Raw genomic sequence first — 16306 nt, 5'->3', positions numbered from 1 at the left:
TATTACAAATCCGATCTGGGTCACTTTCGTATGTGGTACTGAAACCAATACATATCTGATGTTTTAGGAAGCGACTGCTGTTTGAACGGTCAGGTCGCATTAAATCCGTCTTTTACGTCACTGACACAAGACAGACGCCAATTATCAGCTCCGGAGAAAACATTGTGAACGCTTCCTGTCGATCCAGTGTAGATGTCAGTGAAACTGTTGGGAAGACAACGTTGGAGAAACGTGAACTTTTTATTTGTACTGTATAATCTGCAGATTCTGACAGAAATCTGCAACTATCCTTTGAAGCACCGCTCCTCTAAAACAGCAATAAAGATAATTATAAGGCCATATGTAAATAACAAAATAACTTTATAACTTAAAGCAAAATTGGGAAACGTAAAATCTGAAACAAGTCTTTATAATAAGGGCCAACAGTCAAACAATACTGTTTGGTCTGGGTCTAAACAGAGCGTGTTGTGTGTGACGTTTGCTTTTGCGCATGTGGGACACTTTGAGGGTTCACACTAGAGCGCGTTTGCTGTCGCATTTTATTTGTTGTGTGAATAAGCAGACAAAAACATCAGATTTAATCAAAAAATCAGAATTCAGCATTAAGACCTGCAGTGTGAACGTAGCCTTAGTCTGTTTCTTTTGTGAGAGTCTTGTCCCGTATGCATCAGGTTCTGTTTCACTCCTCCTTGTCATTAAGTGCATTAAGTCCAGCTGTGTTCCCACGTGTCTCCACTTCCCCTCATCACCCTCATGTGTACATGGTGTCAGTTTCACTTTGTCCACCATCAGAGTGTCTGTTATGTTCCCGTCATGCACCTGTTCCTGTGCCCGGTGTCCTTCATGTTCCCATGTTCTGTGCACCACTTTCACTAGTATTATTTCCAGTGTAAGTTTTTGTTTATGTTTAGGATTTTCATCTTCCCTTGTATCTGCTCCATCGCCTTAATAAAGGCTCGCTTTCTGTTTAAACTTCTGTTCGCCTCCATGGCCACATTTGGGTCCTCATCACACACACTCCATCAGTATTAACACAATGGACATGAAAGCACACACACATCAGAGTAGGAAAACCTTTTCATGACTTGAAACGCAAATGCATACTTTAAATTATGCAAAATTTACACAACTATTTAAATTTAAAAGTACAGACAGTCCCTTGACATTTTTTGAACAACTAAACAACTATTATTTACAAAATGATCAGACTTTACATTAAGATCTTACACAAATTATTTGTTCTACTCCAAAAAATTGTTCCTGTCTACCACAAGAAAGAGGTCACAAGACAAACCTGACACCTTCAGGGTGTATGACTCCTTCTGTTGTCCATCTGGCCAACAAAAGGACATTTAGCATTTGCCTCACTGTTTTGACACGTCATATTTTAGCTTTTATTGCTAGCAAGTGCTTTCAAAATGTGAGCTGTTTTCTTAGAATATTCAATTTTTCTAGTTTCTTCCTCCACTAAATGTGCCGTTCGTATACAGGAAAAAGCATAACAAGAAATTTTCATCATAAGTCTAATTACAAATAAAGAGACAGAGGATGCAAAACTGAACACAATGCACACAGGATGAGAGACTTAAATAAAACAGGAGGTAACACACACTGAAACTCAATTAAGATATGTGGGCTTGTCACTGGGACTGAGGGAAAACAGACATGAGACACACACTGGGGAGACAAAATAAAGATCATACAAACAACAGGAGATGCTGAAGACAACACAGACTGGAACAGACATGAAAACAGCGAAAACCAGGAACTAGAAATATTAAAATCAGGCGCTCTAGGAAATACAAAATTACAGACAACTATAAGAAAATGTCTTAAATCCAAAAGAATGGCTGTCAAATTGTAAGGATTTTTGAGGTCTACTCTAAATATCATCATTTTGTTTTCTATTTTCATTGCTTCATATTTTTAACTTTGTTTCCATCTCAGAAGCAGGTTTTTATATCATTCCAGACAGACTAGAGCTGTTTCACTACCTGTCACTGTTTTTGTTCTTTTCACTGCGGTGATCTCAATTAGGGCTGGGTATCGTCACTGATTTCTAGAATGGATTTGATTCAGATTCACAAGGTCCCGAATCGATTTGATAGAAATGACTGAAAGATTAATAGGCTTTGTTTTGAGTTTTGTTCAAAAAAGAATGACTTCATATAGGGAAAAATATATATCACATGTGCAGGACACCTTAAACTACACTGTTCCAAAAAATAGTAATGACAAATTATTTTACTGTGTATTTTACAGTTATGTACTGTTTTTCTAGAATATCATTACATTTACATAAGTAGACTGTGATCTGACAGGTCAAATGTAAAATAACATAACATCACTGTAAATGTAATAAAACACAATTTACTTGTTTTTTAAATATATTTTGTTGTACATATGCATATTTAGATTGTAAAAATACATCCAGAAATGTCTCCCATCATGCTTTGGGACATGTGCTGCTGTTTAGATGTTCTTGTTTTATTGTTTATGGTTACGTTACTTTTAACTGTTATCTTGAATGTGGTGTTTACGCCGTGGTGCAGAGTCACTGACAGTTGTGGTTTTGTAGAGAGAGTGCTGTACCATGAGTGACTTCTGTTGTGCTGTTGTTGAACATTGAGGCACAGGCAAGTGTTTTAATAAAGAGCTCCCCCTATCAGCTTGGGGTTAAATAACAAGCTCAGTCTGTCTCTGTGAGCTTCTTTATTAAGATTTCTCTGCATGCCACAATGTAAAACATTGTATGGACATGCTGTGCTAATTATATATTTTGAAAAAGAACTGTAGAGGTAGGAATTGCAATTAATATAAATAACATGACGCTAAGCATCGGCCAATGAATGTGAACTAACAACAACAAGGTCGCGGGTAATGCTGCGACCGTAGGAAAAATGCTAATATGAAGGCATTTTACTGTGCATTTTACAGTAATGTTCTGTTCTTCTAGAATATCATTAAAGTTACGTAAATAGACTTTGACTTCACATTTTGAATGTAAATTAACGTTAAATCACTGTAATGTAATACAACATAATTTTCATGATTATTAAATGTATCTGTCTGTACATATGCATATTTAGATTGTTAAAATACATTCACAAATGTATCATGATCTCACAAATATCTGTCCGTTATTTGAAAGATTGAACTGTTTAATTCAAATGTAATGCTATGGAAAAGCATATAACATGATCCCTATAAGCTTGTGTTACATCACATAAGTATTATTATCATTGCTAGTTAGGCCGTTCGTGGCTCAAGAGTTGATCTCTGATACTGAACAACATCCAAAGCATAATATATAAAATAACATCTAGCAGAGTTTTTTCTTTGAAAGAAGCCCCTTATGTCCATTCTTGTATATCAGTACATTACTGAAACCGATTTATTTAGCCGTGGAGGGAAACAACTGAAAATATGAAATAAACACACATGTAAGCTAAGACTCTCTAAAGAAACAGCATTGTTGTTGTTTTTTCATTTCGCCATTTGTTGATTCACTTGAAGAGCAAGTAACGTAATATTGGTCAGTGATCAGTTTGATATCAATGTTTCGTGACACACCATCATATTTACATTATTTGTACAGTACGACTGATTTTCTTTGGTACCTGGTCAAACTTCAGCTCTCCTCTGTCTGCTTGGCTGCGTTTCTCTAACAGCGCACTTGCAGGCAGCAGCCACCCCCACCCCCCGCTCCGCCACTGATATGAACATTACCTGATGCTGCTGAAGTGAAGCAGAGCAAAGTTACAGAGGTTTTATTAGAGACACGGCTAAGCGTTTTGCAATTTTGCATAATTTTAAAAAGTTTAAATTTGTTCAGTATTGAACAGCAGAAACGAGGCTTTCTTTTCGGAAGTAAATAAAAGGAAAAAAAAATCAGCGGCTCACAGCGCTGTTTATGTGAAGCGAAATGTGAAGCCTAGTTTGGATCTTCTTTTGAGTGTGGATGGAATGCATGCAGAGTGGGGTATAATTCCCCTGTAGTTTTTGTTGTTTTTAGAAGCAGGTTGGTGGCTGCACACCACTCTGTCAGCAGCTGCACCTCCTCTCTATATCCAGCCACATTCCCCCTTTTTGGTAAGGCCCACCAGGATGGTGTGGTCTGCAAACTTAATCCAGTGGATGGACTGGAATATAATCATGTGTGTGCAAAGTATACAGAGGTGGACTTATGAGGGGGGCCGGTATTCAGAGACAGGGAGGAGGATAGATGAGAGCCCACCATTACTAACTGGGGTCTGTCAGTAACTCAGTTTGGTGTTTCAGAAGCTTTTATTTTAAACACTGAATGTAGGACTGAATATGACATTTTTATGTAAATGTGAGTCTCTGTGCGTTATATGAGTGCTTCTAATATTACACAAAGGTCCATCACACTGTTCATGAAATGATTGGTGGATTATTGGAGAGTTGTGGTTATGTGGAGAGGGTGTCTGCTGTCGTCCATTAGAGCTTTCACTTTGTTTCATGTGTCTCTCTCCACCATCATCAGTGAGTCCAGCCTTCTGACAAACACCCAGCTCACTTTTTAGCAGCTCGTCCAGCTGTTTGCTGTTTGTGTCCATCAGGCTGCTCCACCAACACACAGCAGCATAACAGAGAGCACTGAGCACCACAGTGTGATCAGTATATGCAGCATCTCATCACACACAGTAAAGCAGCTCGGCTTCTGAATACACTTCATAGCATGTGTTTAAATATGATGTTATAATAATAGCAATAATACAATATAAAACATTTGTTAAGATCATCTATGTCACACACAGAGGTGACAAATTTCAATAACTACAGAGGGGTAAAGATACAGTGAAGTACCTGATATTTCTCCGCTGCCATCTCATCTTGCTGAGTCTACACTTCTTTATTAATCACAGAAATAACTAAAATTTAAAATTGCTTCTCAGTAAAATGTTCATAATATCCAGATCACAGACAGTACAAACTGATGTCAGTTTTGTTCAACTTGATCAAAGTATTTCTGTTTCCTTTCATGATTTTGTGCTTTTATACAAATATACATTTATGATATCTTGTTTATAAAGAGTTAAATTGTTAAGATTTAAAGAAAACAAAAAATTTCATTTTTGTTACTTCATATTTTTTTAGTTTCTAAGACATGGAAATAAGAGTTCTGAAGGTCACTGACATTTTCAGGTTTTTGGCTTTAACTTCTTTTCATTTTGAATTCTGTGATAAACCCTGTGACTCTGTTCCTGTGGAGGCCTCGTCTGCACTTTGTGAGAATTTTCTGAATGACTTTGTGAAAAAAGTTTCTGCTTTAAGGTCTCCACATTCACAGCCAGTTTTAGATGTAGATCCACCTTCCAAACACACTGAATATGAGAGCATGCTGAATATTGAAACACATATGCAAGTGGTTACATGTGGTTAAAATGATTCAAAATGCAGTAAGTATACATATTTTACATATAAATATAATCCATAACTTGATTATTGTCTGTAGCCCACATAATTAAACATTTTAGTTACATAAAACATGTGAGTTTTGATTTTATGTACTGTATAGCCTGTATAATAAATAAATATGTAGTCCAATTAGTATAAAATCCAGAAAGCTACACAACATGGAGTGGTTCATTTACAACCACAAGTCTAACTTGAGTTTCACACTGTTTTTTGTTAGAAAATAATCAAACTGTTACATGTTAAATTACACAAAATATCAGAAATCTGCACTGTCATGAACAAAAATTTAAACCTGACTTTTCATGATTTATTGGATTAAACCTCTAAAGTCCAAAATGTAAGCGGCCATTTTTGACTCCTTTTGAATTTACATTTGTATTTCACCTTCAAATTGTTTCATTATATTTTTTTCCTGTCTTACTTGGCATCATTCTTTTCAGCTCAAACTCGCGTGTCTGAATTTAGTTGTTTTTTCATTGATTTACTGTGTTAACACAACTGATCGGAAATCACAAAAAAAAAAAAAAGTAAAATCCTAGAAGTAGCTTTTTTACTTAAAAAAAACAGACATGTTCAGTAAATAATTTTTACCAGTAATTACCAGTAAAAAAAACATTTGTTTGTCCACCAAAAGGCAGAGGAGAACATCACAAAGATAAACCTGACAACAGGAGGTGTATCACTCCGCTGGTTTTCTACTTAGTGACAGTGTCTACATTGCAATGTTCCTTTGTGACATTCATTAGTTCCCTCACTGACACACAAACCAAAACAACGACTACACAACAGACTAACTATACAAGACGACAGAACACACTAAGACTCCACGCAAAACGTCACAAATCTCCCACATCTAAAAGCTCTCTCTCTCTCTCTCTCACTTGCTCTGTGTTGCTGCCGTTACCGTCACTCCCAAAACTTTCTCCTCTTCCTAAAAACCCACGTGTTGACTTTTTTTTAAAAATTGGCCGACATGGTACATTTTTCCACCAATAGAAAAAAAGGTGGCTTTTTTTCTTTCTTTACTCTCTGTGAAGGTTCTCAGTCATCCAGGTCATCGTAGTCTAAGGAGCTTGGAAAGAAAAGCGTCTGGACTTCTTTCAGTTGCTTGAAGATGTTTCACCTCTCATCCGAGAAGCTTCTCCAGTTCTGAGGGTCAAATGGTGGAGAGTCCCAGATTTAAACCCGGTGGGAGTGTCCCCCCAAAGAGGGACAAAGGACCCCCTGATGATCCTCTACGTCCAACAGGAAGCATGATGACAGTGTTTGAGCATCTGATGAAGGACAATAGTGAAGATGAATTGAAGCATCTCTGATGTTGGTGAGTCATCAGACAGGCTGAGTGATATTTCCCAATATTAATATTGGCAAAGTATTAGAGCAGATATATTCTCTCAAAGCTGGCAAAAAGTGCTGACTTCACAAACTGCTTTACACAAATTTGCATCATCCTGAGGACTGTTTATGTAACACACCCCTAGTAAATTAGCAAATATTCATTAGGAAATTAGGAAATAATCCAGAAATTATACCTGGTACTGACAAAACAGGTAAATGGTGAGATGTACGACAGGTAGTATGTTTTCCTCTCTCGCTTCTGCCAGATCTGAAGACCAGCAGTAGTGTCACACTAAATCATCTCACTAGGGTGGAGGTGCCCCCTTGTAGTGTAACACACCACATGTTGAAGCTCCAACAAAAAACACAAAATTAAGGCCTTTGTTTAACAAAACACACCTGAAGACTTGTGCAATATACAAAATAACATCACATAATGTGACCACACATTACGGTGTGTCACATTTACACTGCTATAGAAGAAGCTTTGTTGCTGCATCTTATGCTGGGACTTTTTAGAAAACAGAGCAACATAACAAATAACACATTCACACATAAAAGAAACTGATCAACAGTCACAGAGGGAATTTGTTTAGTGAAGTTATTCAAAAGTTTTTTTTCATGAGTTTATTGAAAAATCATCTCTCAGAGAGAATCCGGATTCATCTGATCCAAAGAGAACAAGCATGAGACTGTCTTCTTATTGGTGGAACATATTTTTGTTCAAGAAAAGAATAAGAATATAACACATATAAGGACTTGAAGTGCTCGGCCATTCATGAAGTAAAAGTACAACAACCTGTTTGTTCTTCTTTTGATTCAGTGCTTTTGTCTTGATGACATTAACTATGTTAGTTAATTAAACTATATTAAACTATGTTAGTTAGTTAAAACATCAATAACATGGTTCACTTTTAGCACTGACATACAAAAACACCTCCTGATATACAATACCAAAACATGTGTCTGTGCTAAAGGTTGTAAAACACAAAACAACATAATTACTGCTCAATGACATATTCATGCTTTTTTTCTCTCAAGATCTTGTGAGTTTATCTTTGTGATGCTTTGACTCGTGTATCTTCAGCTTACAAAGACACAGTGAAGCTTCGTCTTCATCCACACCCTTGCAGTAAAACTGTTTTTGTGTTGCACCTCAAAGAATAATGAAGATCTATTGATTCTGATATTGAAGATCACCTTGTTTATTTACATATTGTTAATTTAATAAAAAACACTGTTACACTGACTTCAAATTATATGAAATATATCAAATGTAATATTGCTCTTTTTTTTCTTTTATTCATCAAAACTGTCCTGATGAGTTTACATGATGTAATCTTTTTTTAGTATCACTTTAGCCTGTGGCGCTCTCCAGTGCTGCTGATGAGGTCGATCTTTAGCTTGTCTGGAGAATCCCATACGATCATGCCCACACACATCACATCAGCATTGTCAGGATATGGGTTCCTGACACCAGCTCCCCGTACCTGTAAATGTAGCCGATAAAAAGGTCACAGATGTCCAAGTGAAAAGTAATAATAAGAGAGACTAAAAGAAGAATCTAGTAACACAGAGACTCACAGTGAGTTCCTCTTTAGCTTTCAGTGTAAAGTTTTCTTTAAATGTGTATGTGGAGGTTCGGTCGCCGCTCTGTAGTTTTAACTGCCAACCTGCCATCAATATATCCTATAAAAGAGAATGAAAAAGGGGTGGGGGGGGCAATGATGAAGTTGACTTCATAGATGTTGTGTTTATAAATAAAAATGTGTCGTTTCCATCTTTGTGTTGTATCTACAAGTGAAAACGACCTTGTTTCACAAATATTTCTGGAAAAAAACACAAAACATGTTGTTTGTGTTTAGGTAGTACTCATTGTTCACCAGCATGCAAGCAGCAGTACCTCACTGGAAGAGTTTTTCAGACAGATATAGCGACCATGTCTGTCGACCTCGTCTAAAATAATGTCACCTCTCTGTGGTGTGTTAGGTTTGTTTGACTGTTGCTGAGAGAGAGAGACAAAAAAATCCAGATTAGTGTGTGACAGATGATGATGTAAAATAGTTGGAGCTTGTTAGAAAATGTGTTTGCTAAAAGTTGCTAAAATATTTAATGAACGTTAAATAAATAGCTAAGAAACTATGTTTATAAGAAAGAATTCAGTGAAGTGAGTTAATGCTAAGAAACACAAATATATTGTTGGTCTTAATATGAATCACAGAAGTAAGTAAACATTTTCATTCTTTCTCAGTGAGATGTTCATGATCCAGATTTTAGCTCTAGTCCCATGAATGACTGTAAGTCAGTGATGTGTTTGTCTGTCTGTATTTACCTCGTTCACATGTTCTTTGACGTTTAGTTGTTTTATCTCCTGATGGAAATTCTGTTTTTCATCCTTCTTCAACTTTGTGTCAGCTTCCTTTTTTTTCTCCTGATCACAGACAGTAGAAACTGACGTCAGAGGAAACTAGTCTGACCAAAACAGTTTGTTCAAAATGATCGGACTTTGTTTCCTTTCAAAACTTTGTGCTTGTTCATTTATTTTATTATTTACTTTGTATCTGTAATTTTTTCTGTGTGAACTGTGAGACGAGGAAATAAGAGTCCTGAAAGTCTCTGAAATGTTCGGGTTGTTTGGCTTTAACTTCTGTTCTGTGATTGCTGAATGATTTCAGAGGTTTTTGCAGCAAACCTTGAATTTCCTTCTCCGCTGTCTCTTATTGTGTGGATGTGAGTCTTTGTCTGTGTTTGTAAGAGAAATCTGTTTTTACACACTCAGTTTGGGTCCTTGTTTCCTTTCCTACCATTAAAAAGCCAATAGAATAAATAATAAATGTAAATGTGCTGCATGTTTGTTTGTTTATGGTTGAGGACAGAGCGAGATCCCAGTAAATGAATGTGTGTTTGTGCTGAAGTGTTCAAAACAACAGTCTGTGTGTGTTTACTTCTTTCTTCATGTTGCTGATCTCTGCATGTTTCTTCTGCAGGTGATGATGTTCCTCCTTCAGCTTCTCCTCAGCTGCATGTTGGTTTTTCTCCAACTAACAGACAAACAGATCAACACAAAGGTTCAGCCTGAACAAAACTATCTGGACTGTCAAACATAACAGTCTGAACACGTCTCCAAAACTGTTCACACATTTTCTGTTTGCTTTCAAATCTCTCTTCCTTAAAGAGCTCAAACAGGAAATCTGACCTCTGACTGACCCTGAACTCCAATAACGTCACTGAATATGAGAGCAAGCTGAAGATTTGTGTTTCTATAAATATCTTTATGGTAAAAGAAACACGCATGTGTTCATGTACAGTTTATATAAATATAAAAACAAAATAATTGATAATCTGGTGTCTGTGTTTTTGTAACTTTATCAAAGTTTCAGTCCAGTTTTCAGATTACAAATTGAAATGCAAATGTTCCAAATACGAGAAAGAAACTGATAAATGCAGTTAAACTATTTTAAAAATGGAAAACAATGGTTAAACAACAAAAATGAACTAATTAAGTTATAGACATGACACAATGCTGAGACTCAATGTTATAATATGAATCATAGAAATAACTGAAGTTTCAAATTCCTTCTTAATGAAATGTTCATAATCTGCAGTTTTTAATTCTAGACCCATGAATGACTATAAGTCAGTGAAGTGTTGAAAACGTGTGTTTGTCTGTCTGTATTTACCTGTTTCCAAAATTCTTTGGTGGGTGTTTTTTTCTCCTCCTGCTGGAAATCCTGTTTTTTCTCCTCCTTCAACTTTTTGTCAGCTTCATGTTTTTCCTCCTGATCACAGACAGTACAAACTGATGTCAGAGTAACTAGTCTGACCAAAACAGTTTGTTCAAAATCACCAAAGTATTTCTGTTACCTTTCATAACTTTGTGCTATAATAAAAATACACATTTATGATAGCTTATTTATTAAGAGTTAAATAGTTAAGATTAAAAAAATCAAACTTTGTTTTTGACTCCATTTTTTTTTTTTTTTCCTTTGAACTGTAAGACGTGGAAATCAGAGTTCTAAAGGTTACTGGCATTTTCAGGTTTTTGGCTTTAACTTCTTTTTATTTTGCATTCTGTGATAAACCCTGTGACTCTGTTCCTGTGGAGGCCTCGTCTGCACTTTGTGAGAACTGTTTGAATTACTTTGTTGAACATGTCTCTGCTTTAAGGTCTCTACATTCACAGCCAGTTTAAGATGTAGATCCACCTTCCTAATGCAGTGAATATGAGAGCATGCTGAACACTTCTATTTCTGAGAATATCTTTATGGTAAAAGAAATATGCATGTGTTCGTGTACAGTTTATATAGAATATACAAATTATATCATTTAAAATCTGGTGTCAATGTTTTTGTAAACTTTATCAAAATTTGAGTCGATCTCAAAAGTACCTGGCAGCTGCTTGGTCGGGTTTGGCCCCCCTGGCTCTGATGGGCCCCTGTTGGGGTGTGGGAGGCCCTTGGATCCTGGGTCTCTGGGCTCAGAGGTCGGTATGCTGTGGTGCAGTCGGCTGCTGGCTGAGCCTGTGAGCTCGTAACCACAGACTCCTGGGGCTTCTGCTCTGTGCCTGCTGGGTGTCTCCATCCAGCGCTCTCTTTTGCTCTTGTCTGATTCGTGGCCACAAATGTGCGTGCGTTTGTCCTTTTGGGGGTCTCATGCTCTGGGGTTTTCTGGGGCCTCTCCACTTCTGTGACATCTGGTTGTTTTGCCTCCTGCTGGAATTCCTGTTTTTTATCATCTTCCAACATCTTGTCAGCTTCCTGGTTTTCCTCCTGATCACAGACAGCAGAGACTGAAGTCAGAGGTAACTAGTCTGACCAAAACACTTCGTACAAAATCATCAAAGTATTTTTGTTTCCTTTCAGGAATTTGCACTTTTGTTTAAAAAGTATATATATATATTTTTTTCTTCTGTGTGAACTGTGAGACGAGGAAATAAGAGTCCAGAAAGTCTCTGAAATGTTCGGGTTGTTTGGCTTTAACTTCTGTTCTGTGATTGCTGAATGATTTCAGAGGTTTTTGCAGCAAACCTTGAATTTCTGTCTCCGCTGTCTCTTATTGTGTGGATGTGAGTCTTTGTCTGTGTTTGTAAGAGAAATCTGTTTTTACACACTCAGTTTGGGTCCTTGTTTCCTTTCCTGCCATTAAAAAGCCAATAGAATAAATAATAAATGTAAATTTGCTGCATGTTTGTTTGTTTATGGTTGAGGACAGAGCGAGATCCCAGTAAATGAATGTGTGTTTGTGCTGAAGTGTTCAAAACAACAGTCTGTGTGTGTTTACTTCTTTCTTCATGTTGCTGATCTCTGCATGTTTCTCCTGCAGGTGATGATGTTCCTCCTTCAGCTTCTCCTCAGCTGCATGTTGGTTTTTCTCCAACTAACAGACAAACAGATCAACACAAAGGTTCAGCCTGAACAAAACTATCTGGACTGTCAAACATAACAGTCTGAACACGTCTCCAAAACTGTTCACACATTTTCTGTTTGCTTTCAAATCTCTCTTCCTTAAAGAGCTCAAACAGGAAATCTGACCTCTGACTGACCCTGAACTCCAATAATGTCACTGAATATGAGAGCAAGCTGAGGATTTGTGTTTCTATAAATATCTTTATGGTAAAAGAAACACGCATGTGTTCATGCACAGTTTATATAAATATAAAACAAAATAATTGATAATCTGGTGTCTGTGTTTTTGTAACTTTATCAAAGTTTCAGTCCAGTTTTCAGATTACAGGTTAAAATGCAAATGTTCCAAATAATCTAAACTGTTTTATTCTTTCTATTTCATAATCTTAACCTCATCAATGACCTGTAAACTGCTCCCTCAGGATTATAAAAAGTATAAAAATCTTTTACACAAACAAGAAGCATAAATGTGTTTAATAAACTTCTGCTAACCTCTGTTTTACTGGATTCCTCCTCTTTCATGTTTTTCTCCATCAGTTGCTGATGTTTTTTGAGAGCTGATGAGCCTCCAGACTGAGAGAAGATATGAACAGAATAATTTAGGTTGTTACATAATGTTCTGTAAAATGAAAACATGACAGAAAAAAAATATTTGAATATTAGGATAGTAGAAAAATATCATCTATTCATACAGCAGAAGATGGCAACTATATATTTCCCGTCACATTATTCCTCTGACGATTTTTAACTCTTTTATTTTCATTTTATTGTCAGTAAAGTTGTCTCTTTCTTTTCTTTAAAAAGTTGTATATTTTATTTATAAACATTTTTTCCCCACATTCATGAAATCTCTCATACTGTTTTTCCTACAGGTTGTGTTGTCTTGTCTGTTTCTGTCATATCACTCACTGGCTCGATGTCCTGTGTCATGAGCGTCTCCTGCTCTTGGTCTGGTTCAGTTTTTGTTGTTTCTTGTTTTTTTTGGAAGCAGTGAGGTTTCCTGACATCTGTTAAACGTTTAGACAAGAAAGTCAACATGATGTCCTCCTGGGCTTTAGAATGGTAACACAACATTTATCATCTCATTATAATATGAATTAATTAAATATGCTGTATGTTTTCTTTTTAATGCAACACAAAGAGGTTTATAACTTTGCATGTGTGTTGCTTTAACCCCTGTAGGCAAAACTTTAGATAATAATTTTGACAACATGGTAAATTAATTTGTGTCTTACTTGTTTTGTTTCGTCTCCAGATGAAAAAAACTCCAATTAAAATCAAGATGATGCTTAGAGCCAAACTAACAACAACACCAATGATAATGGGAGCAGCAGAGCTGGAGTTGAGCTGGAAGTATTCATCTGAAACAATAAAAACAGAATTACATGTTATTTTAAAAGATTCTGGTTCATTCAAACCAAAATCGAGCATATCATACATTTTATAAACTAGATTTACCTGGAACATGTATGTGTGTCTCTCTGCTCTGGTTGGTGTTCCTCTGTTGGACTCTGCAGGTGATGTTGTTGCTGTGTCTCTTCTCCACAGTCACTCTGCTGCTGACAGTATAGAGGTCATCAGGACCTCTGAGGGTCTCTGCAGGTCCAGCAGAGAGGAGGTTTCCCTCACCGTCCAACCACAGCAGCTCAGGCTCTGGATACCAGCCTGCAGACTCACACTGTAACACCACTCCACTGATGGCTTTATCAAGGTTTGCTAAGCTGATGACAGGTGAGGAGACGGCACCTGATGCTGGAAGAAATGTACAATTTAAAATGCTGATCAGTAATGCAAATCACTAAAAATGCAATGGTAATATTTGAATCTGATACAGACTGCAGTTTCCAAGCTGGTGTAACTCACTGGCTGAATCAAGGCATTATTGCAAATACTAGTCCAAACTGCTCTGTGCACACATAACATATATAATTCATCCACTTACCAACCACAAGATCAATAAAAACTTCTTCATCCTTCTCTGGGATGTAACATCTGTATCTTCCCTCGTCTGCAGGTTTTATTTTGGATAGTTTCAATGAAATGTTTCCATGTTTCAGCTCATCAGTGAACAATGATGATCGACCTTTGTAGGATGGATTTTTCATATTTATGAGGTCCTGACCTGCACGCCACAGAAATACAAATCTGGGGTCCAGGTCGGGTCTTGTCCACTCCGAAGTCATCACAGCAACATTTTCTCCAGGTACCAGGTGACATGGCAAAGTGATGTCTTTCCCAGCTGTTGCAATAATTGGCTGAGTTGGACCAATTAACCGAGACTGACCTGAGATAAAAAGATCAGTTTATTAATTTCTTTATGAATGAACTTCTAAGAAATGCCGCTGAACCTCAATCGAGAGATGTTCTTTTTCTTTGTTAAATAATATTTCATAACAAATGTCTTACTTCCCCTAAAATATTCAACCTCTACATTTTCGTATTGTGAATTATAATGTAATGATCAAATTACAGATTCAGTTAGAATTTATAACCTAGTCAAATTAGTCAAAGGTATAACTACTAGGTTACAGCTTTTAAGAATCAATAAGAACACTGAGAGATAACACAAAAATATTGACAAATTAAAACAAAAAACTAAACATTAAACATGGCAATTTGAGCCATAAATTTTATAAACACATACACACAAATAATTACTGTGACCTTATATGTGAAGGTACTTACAAAAATGTACAAGAAGAGGGAAAACCAGAAAACAGTTTCTGAGACAATAAAGGGAAAATCCAGCCATCTGATGATTTATGCAGCTCTGAAAATGGGGAAAAAATAATACAACAAACAAGTTACTAATAAAACAATAAAACATGGCTGAGTCAGGTTCATACTTTCACATTCAATTCAAATGTCCTTGAGGTTTCTTTGATGGACACACAAATACCTTCAGTTCATTGTTCCATTGTGAATTTAAATTGTGTGAATATTGTCAGATGTAGAATACTGTACGATAAACTAAAACTATGTTTAGTACAACTTTTCATTGCCATTTTCTGATACTAGGTCATAGTTGTAATATTTGTAAATGAAACATGCAAAACCAGATATTAAACACTTATTTATTTGATAAATATTGATCAGACAACAATTATCCAGTCCCCTGAAATGCAGAAAGTTTCAGCTTTTCCTCCAGAAATAACTTCGAAGTTATAATGTGTACCTCAATGTAAATGCTCTAAATGTAGACCTGCTATGCTGTACTGTAAGATGTATTCGATGTATTTTGTATAAGATGGTATTTTAGTAAGATGAGAAAGTCAGTAAGATATAACTTAGACATTAAAAATAAGATATAAAATACAACATACCTGCTGCATGAAGTGGCTCTCACTTGAAAAGAACCTACAGTCTGAGTTAGTAAATCATTACTGAAACTCAGTATTAGTGAAACCAGACATCCAGTGTGTGTGTGTGTGTGTGTGTGTGTGTGTGTGTGTGTGTGTGTGTGTGTGTGTGTGTGTGTGTGTGTGTGTAAAATCTTCCTCACGAACTTTGAGCCTGTTGCAAGGAAACTGGTCTCTGTTATAAACAGGGTTGGAAACAGATCTGCTATGATACTTGCGGGAGCATGAAACCACTTTTCTAATCAGGCAGGTGAATTAACCTGAGAGATTGAAGAGCAGCAGAAACTGTAAAATAAAAGAAAGAAAAAAGTTTGGCAACTTGAATAGATGCAAACTGTTTGTGTTGCTGCTACTGTCCCATTTATGTGTTTAGAATTTATCAGTACACAAGCACTGCTCAAGCAAAACCTAGTAAACAAATGAAGAGATGAAGTTCTATTAATTAATTTGTTTCATCCAATGTTGACATTAGAAAGAATTTAGAATATCTGTGTTTGTTGTATTGCAAACCAAAGACGAGCGAGAATTTTAGAAAACAGGAAGATGATCAAGAGTTTTCAGAACATGTGCATTTTTGCCTTTATTGGACATGACAGTGCTGACAATAGGCAGGAGGAGAGAGTGAGGGGGAATGACACACAGGAAATGGTCTGGACTCAAACCCAGGTACTCGCAGTGAGGACTCGAGCCTTCAGTACATGGGGCACCTGCTCAGCCAGATGAGCTGTAGCAGGACCGTCTAATCAGAGTCTGATGGTCAGT

The 16306-nt window shown here is 36.6% G+C and overlaps 1 protein-coding gene across 1 annotated transcript in view; it reads right to left on the bottom strand.

The window, feature by feature from the left end:
• Positions 1-15638, bottom strand: part of LOC101474308 (uncharacterized) — a 35892-nt gene extending 20254 nt beyond the window's left edge. Inside the window, exons 1-9 of the mRNA XM_076880277.1 lie at positions 15509-15638; positions 14871-14955; positions 14128-14469; positions 13644-13937; positions 13421-13546; positions 13095-13192; positions 12678-12758; positions 12061-12156; positions 11169-11549 (exon numbers count right to left, since the gene is read on the bottom strand). Coding sequence (XP_076736392.1) covers positions 11169-11549; positions 12061-12156; positions 12678-12758; positions 13095-13192; positions 13421-13546; positions 13644-13937; positions 14128-14469; positions 14871-14955; positions 15509-15517 — 1512 coding nt within the window. The 5' untranslated portion in view covers positions 15518-15638. The remainder of the gene's footprint in view (positions 1-11168; positions 11550-12060; positions 12157-12677; positions 12759-13094; positions 13193-13420; positions 13547-13643; positions 13938-14127; positions 14470-14870; positions 14956-15508) is intronic.
• Between the last annotated feature and the right edge of the window lie 668 nt (positions 15639-16306).

Source organism: Maylandia zebra, linkage group LG3 (genome assembly GCF_041146795.1).
Source record: "Maylandia zebra isolate NMK-2024a linkage group LG3, Mzebra_GT3a, whole genome shotgun sequence".
In the NCBI taxonomy this organism is placed as follows: Eukaryota; Metazoa; Chordata; class Actinopteri; order Cichliformes; family Cichlidae; genus Maylandia; species Maylandia zebra.
The sequence above is the reverse complement of the archived record's forward strand: the minus strand, read 5'-3'. Positions and strand labels throughout refer to the sequence as shown.